The sequence below is a fragment of the Pteropus alecto genome, unplaced genomic scaffold, assembly GCF_000325575.1.
Source record: "Pteropus alecto unplaced genomic scaffold, ASM32557v1 scaffold80, whole genome shotgun sequence".
Taxonomy (NCBI): Eukaryota; Metazoa; Chordata; class Mammalia; order Chiroptera; family Pteropodidae; genus Pteropus; species Pteropus alecto.
In genome coordinates, this window is record NW_006430460.1 from 1296855 (window position 1) to 1303178 (window position 6324).

Below are 6324 nucleotides of genomic sequence, written 5' to 3' on the forward strand. Positions count from 1 at the left end.
AGTGGGGCCGAGTGGGGCTGCGTGCAGTAGGGCACGTGGACGGTGGGGCCGTGCGCACAGTAGGGCACGTGGACAGTGGGGCCGCGTGCACAGTGGAGGTGCGTGCAGTGGGGCACGTGGACAGTGGGGCTGTGCGCACAGTGGGGCCACGTGCACAGTGGAGCTGTGTGCAGTGGGGCCGTGCGCGCAGTAGGTCACGTGGACAGTGGGGCTGTGTGCAGTGGGGCTATGTACACAGTGGGGCTGTGCGCACAGTGGGGCCGCATGCAGTAGGGCATGTGGACAGTGGGGCCGTGCGCACAGTGGGGCACGTGGACAGTGGGGCATGTGGACAGTGGGGCCGCGTGCAGTGGCCCACATGCACAGTGGGCTGTTTGTGGTGCGACCACGTGTATAGTGAGGCACGTGGACAGTGGGGCTGCATAGGACTTCCCAGCAGCTGTTAGCGGGCACCCGAGGAGATGGAGGCAGGGGCTCAGGGTCACTACCGCTCACCCATAAGCACCCTGGTGGGGAAGCGGGCCGCCGACAGCGCCTAGGTGCGCCCTGGGACCGGCCGCTGTTGGTGGGTACAAGGTTCAGGCTGGCGGTGGCGCACTGTGTCACTTACACAGTGACAGACTCTTTAAACAGCAGGGGCCGCTGCTGACAGGGCGAACTTGACGTGCGTTCTGTGTGGAAGGGCTGTCCTCTCGTCGTGGTGGCCGTACCCGCGACTCAAGTTCAGGAAGGACACTCATGCGTGAGCAGATATGTGTCAGTAACCCACCGTCACGGAAGAAACCCAGTCAGAGCTCACAGTCGCAATGAAGTACCAGGGACGGTGACGCAGTGGTTTCAGTTTTTTTCTTTTCCAGTCTCATCACCTTTTTATTTGTTGGCAGAATACTTAAAAGATGAATAATGCACCCAACCAATAGTATAATAATACCTTTAAATTTGAAAATGCCAAGTATTATAACCAGTTTACCATTTTCTAGTCCCTTCTCTGGATTTCCTTCACTAGGCTGCTTACTCACCTTTGTCCCCTCCGAGGGCCTGGCACAGGCAGGGCTGTGTCCTTCCCTGAACTCCGAGGGTCCAGGTGTCAGTGCGTGGGAACCTAGCGGGTGGACGCCCAGTGCCCACCTGCCTCTCTGTCCTTAGCAGCTTGAGTAGTGGTCTGGCTCCAGCAAGCCGAAGGCGCTGCGTTTCCTCTGTGTTACATCGGCCGTGTTTTACCTTGTTTTTGGCCTCGAGTTTGCGAGCTCCCTGGCTTTTCGTCCACCGTCCTGTTTTTCTGGGTTCATTGAGTCGTACACACGTGCTGCTTTTTCTCATGCCGAGAAGGAAAGCTCCATGATGGGTTAGAGGACTTAAAAGCACGAAGCTGGGAAGCGGAGGGTGACAGGTGCGGCATACTGTAGAAGCGGGAAGCCACATGTGGGATCTGAGGGGCAGCACGAGGACAGGCAGGAGCAGAGAGACGGTGGGGAACAGGCAGAGGCATTGGAGGAGGAAGAACTAGGAAGTTACGCAAAGGTGGTAGAGCCCCCCCTGACACCCAAGAAGACAGGTAAATACGGCATTTGTGTAACCACAGCGTTTCACTGCGTGATGAGACATGCTTCACATCACAGGGAACAAGACACGCCGCTTTGAGTAGCTGACATACAGCGTTACATTAGTTTCCGGCACACAACACAGTGATTCAGTGTTTTATCTGTATTGCAGAGTGATCACCATGATGGGTCTGTAGCATCCATGGCCATACAGTTACCAAACTTTTAAATTCACGTTTGGAGGCCTGTACAATCCAGAGGATCCTATGATTTTTTGACAACCTCAAATCATGAATGATATTTTCATACATAAATTGCTTTGTTTTTAAGGTTTCATTGTTAAGTCCCGCCATTTGTAATTTGATGATGAAGTGTTGGATTTTCCAATACAGAGGAAACCACTTTTCCAAGCAGAGGAAACCATTTTGGTTGTAAAAAATAGTAAACTGTGCAAATAGACATATTTTGATTTCCTGTCCTTTCAGCTTTTAATGCTTTTTTTTTTTTTTTAAGTTACTCGTAGTTTAAGACAGTAATGAATAAAGTAATTGACTTTCCCTGACACCATTAAGCTTGTTAGGCAGGAATAGTCTGTATTGCCCTCTGTTGGTGATTAATAGTTATTTTTGACAAAGTAATTGCTGCTATATGTGTCATTTATATCTATTTAATAATCGTATCAACCAGTATGTTTTATAGGAAAGCACTTTTAAAAACTGACCCAAGAGTTATGGCCATAAATCAGCGAAAGGGAAAATGAGATTTCGGTCATCTTGACGTAATAGTTTTATTGACTAAGGTAGTGTGGAAACACTTCTGCCTTTGATGAACTTTTCTTTCTCTCTCTTTTTTGTTTTCTTGTCAGAGCCCCGCCTCAGATACGGCGTCCCAATCGGGAAGTGAGACCTCTGAGGAAAGAGATGCCAGCGGCTGGAGCCCGGGGCCCTGCAGGCCGAGCACACCCCACAGCGAGGAGCGACAAGCCCGCCAGCGGCAGGGACAAGGAGTGCAGAGCGCGTGCGAGGGATGACAAGGCGAGCGGTCTCTTTGTAACTCACCCCCTCGGAGCCCGTGGCTTCCGCTGCGGAGTGGAACTGTCGTTGGCTTTTCAGAGTACCCTGCTGTTGACACAGAAGAGATTTTAAAAAGTCTGAATTAGAAACCTTAGCGGGCCGTGTACTTCGAAGGCTGGTCAGCAATCCCAGCCACCTCAGAGATACATTAAAAAAATGCACACACCCAAACATTTAGTAAAATGGATCTTTTGTAGAAATAGTCACAGTAAAATTTTAAAACTTCAGTACATGCTAACACTTATTTTGAATCAAAATGGATAATAGGTGAAAACACAATCGCAGGAGAAAGACATAAGGAAGTAGATCTGTGTATTCACAGAATGAAATGATGAGTATCATTTACTACTGCTAAAAAACATCTTTGATTTAACTCTGAATTTCAGAGTAGGACAAGATTTGCTTTTCTTCCTTAATGAGAAAATTCTCCCCGGTTAGGCTTCATCATGTACACTTACCTGGGAAACTGACTGGTGAATAAACACAGTTCTGGGTGGGAATTCTGGACTGCTCTTAACATGGGCTTCAGAAAAATGGGCCGAAGATGATCTCACAGAGAAGGAGTGAGCCAGGGTGATCTGTCACATCTTGTGACCTTGATTTTAATTAAAAGACAAATAAATTTTTAGTGATAACATTTCCCATTTTCGTTATGATGTCATAAAATGCATGCTGCTATTGATTTGCCACAGAGAAGTTTTATTTTACTAGCACGGGGTTCAGGATGTGTCATCACGTTTATGCCCTGATGTTCATACTGAAGGTATAGCCAGTAACACGTGGTTATCCTTCAAGATGATGTTTGAGTATCTTTACTGTGTATAACTCCAGTCAGTAGATGAGGACTCCACACAGCCCCGCTTCCCAGTAGTTCCAATGAGGAAGATTCAAGACGTTCTGCTTCTCTGCTTCATGAGGACACTGACAACGAATTAGGTTTTTTCCTTGTTTGTAATTTGTTGAAGCTTTATGCCATAAAACCGAGTGGTTTCATCTCAGATCCTTTTGGTTAGTGAGAGTTACGAATACATTTTCCCGTTGACAAAATTGAACTGGTTCTCCCCCCTTATCAAAAGCCACCTAAATGGATACCTAAAAATCTGTCTTAGGCATCACCTTTGTTTCTTCCTCTGCTCTTCATTTTTGTGCAGCTAACCTTGGTGTGCGCTTGAGAGAATAAAGTAGGAGCTGAACGAAGTCCCTCCCTCGCTCTGCGAGATGCTTTTAGGGGAACTCGTGGGACTGGGCGAGGAACTGTCAGGCTTCGCTTCCTTTCACGTGACACGAGAGCAGAACCCTGGTTGTGGCCTGTGGGTGCGTCTCTGCAGGCACACAGAGTGATTAGACAGTCACTCAACAAACAGGCCCTCGGAGCAGGGAGGCATCTTATCCTCATTTTACAGATGAAGAAACTGAGGCAGCGCTAAGGGAGTTGTGTACGGTCACAGAGTAGGGACTGGAGCTTGGAGGGAAATCTGTGAATTCACAGATCTTTTTTTGTCTATTTCAGGATTTTTCACACTATATAGTATCCCTACCAAATTAGATTAAAAATCTGGATTGGATTTGAAAAGAGTCCCAGGACAATTAAGGAAACGTTGATTTTTAAATGTGATTCTTAAAGAACAAAACAGGCAGCATTTGTTTGAATGTCAAATAAAATTTTCTGGAGATGTTAATTGTTTTTTATTAAAAAGTTCCAAATAATTTTCTAAATCTTACCTATTTTTCATAGACCTTTACGTACTCAGAATGTCACTGGAAAGGAAGCCCTTTATTATAAAAACTAAGCAAAACTCTACAGTTGTTTGAGGATAAAAGATTTTCTGAGTCACTCTGGAAACAAAGGGACCACAACTGAAGAACGTTCACAGAACCGCCATTAGAATATGAAAGGTGTACTTGGTTCCATTATGATCATTATAGGCAATTAGCATATCAGAGTCCCTAAAACTCACCGAGGGCTGCGACAGGGCTTGAGACAGTCGACAGGGCTTGAGGCTGTCAGATAGCCACTGCCACGCGGTGAAACTGACAGATAGCCACTGCCACCGAACGTGATTCGAAAATGAGGATCGGAAGGGTCCTCAGGGATACTTTAGTCCCTGGTGTCGTTGGCTTTTAAAAATCAGTTTTGCGCGTTGCAAGCAGTTTACAGAGCGAATGAAGTGGAGTAGGTTAGAAAATTCAGAGTGCACCGCCCAGAGTAAGGACGGTGTTGTTCGGAGGACGTAAGTGGTATGAATACTAACAATTCAGGTCTGTAACTATGTCTACACTAGCTCATGATCTGAAACGAATTTGCTCCTTTGTGTCATGGCCGGAAGGTCTGAAAGCTGCTGCTGTACTCCAGCCACCTAACTATGAGTACAAAACGGGGAGGCCGGGAGAAATTAGAGGTCTCGCCGAAAGTCTCGGTGTCTGTGGATGTAGTTGATGCTGTGAGCCGCGTGCCGGAGCCACAGACAGGCGGTTCCCTTCCTTGAGCACACTTAACCTGCACCAGGCCCGTTCGGAAGCTTTGTACCTGTTGGCTTATTTAGTGCCTATAAATAGCCGTGACTTAGCATCATTTTTCTGTCCTATGTATGAAGGAAATTGAGAACCATAGTCATGACTGAAGTGGGCGGTGGGACGAGGACTTGAACTCGGGCCCTGATACCTGACCGACTTTTAATCATAGGCTCTCCAGCCTCTTATTTGCAGAGGCTCGCTATCTTATCTTACTGTATCACGAACACTTATTTCTTACAGGAGTACCAGTTCATTTCCTGAAGGCGGTTAAGTCATTTCTTTTTTTCAGACTGGTGACAGGCTTCAAGTTAGGTCCAAGCTTAAGAGTGCTGTTTTTCAGTAAGAGTCACTTTGCATGATGATCTTTTTTTCTGTCATTTTGGTCTTACCCCGTGGTGTGCAGAGTCATCATAGGCTAGTTTGTTACCCCGTCTACTTAACGCGCCTGTATTAATAAGTGTGTACTTTGTGTGAGTCACACTTCTAGGTTCTTGGAATACAAACTAATGAGAGGGACTCCTGGCCCCAAATCGATTATATTCTTGTTGACGAGAAGGAGTCAGATGAATAAATGAACCTTTACAGCTATATTTTTTCATCTTATTTGAATGTACCTGAGAAAATTGGATATAGCGTTATTGTACTATTTAAGCCTAGAGTCGGGGTAGAAATGTACATAGAAATAAATGCATTTTTTATTTAAAAAGAATAGTCTAAAAATAAAAGATCAGGTAGCAGAAAAAATTTTTTTTTAATTATTACGAAACATAAATTTGAGTCATTCAACTCTGATTCTCAAGTATTTTTTTGAGACTGTGGCTTTCTGGTTAATTGCCTCTCAGTGACATGAGCCGTGCTTTTACTGTGATCTTCTGATTAAAGCTGTATGTGCTTTTAAATGTAATTCAGAGTAAAGTGTAGTGAGTTATATTATTTCACGTACAGGACTTCATTTCATTGAATTGCTCATGGCACATGGCCATTTTTGAATACGTTCGTTCTCAGGAGTAAGCTCGCCCAGGGAGGTCTGACACTCCCCTCGGAGACTGTCTCACACACACACAGACACACACATTCACACTCACACATACTCACATCGACTGACACACACTCACAACCGACACACTCACACTAATGGCACACACACTACTGACATGACTGACACACTCACACACTACTGACACACACTCACAAAA

At 45.7% G+C, this 6324-nt stretch overlaps 1 protein-coding gene across 1 annotated transcript in view; it reads left to right on the plus strand.

Moving 5' to 3' along the window:
- The window catches only part of KATNAL1 (katanin catalytic subunit A1 like 1), a 52566-nt gene that overhangs the window by 24805 nt on the left and 21437 nt on the right, over window positions 1-6324 (plus strand). Inside the window, exon 3 of the mRNA XM_006904826.3 lies at window positions 2407-2575. Coding sequence (XP_006904888.1) covers window positions 2407-2575 — 169 coding nt within the window. The remainder of the gene's footprint in view (window positions 1-2406; window positions 2576-6324) is intronic.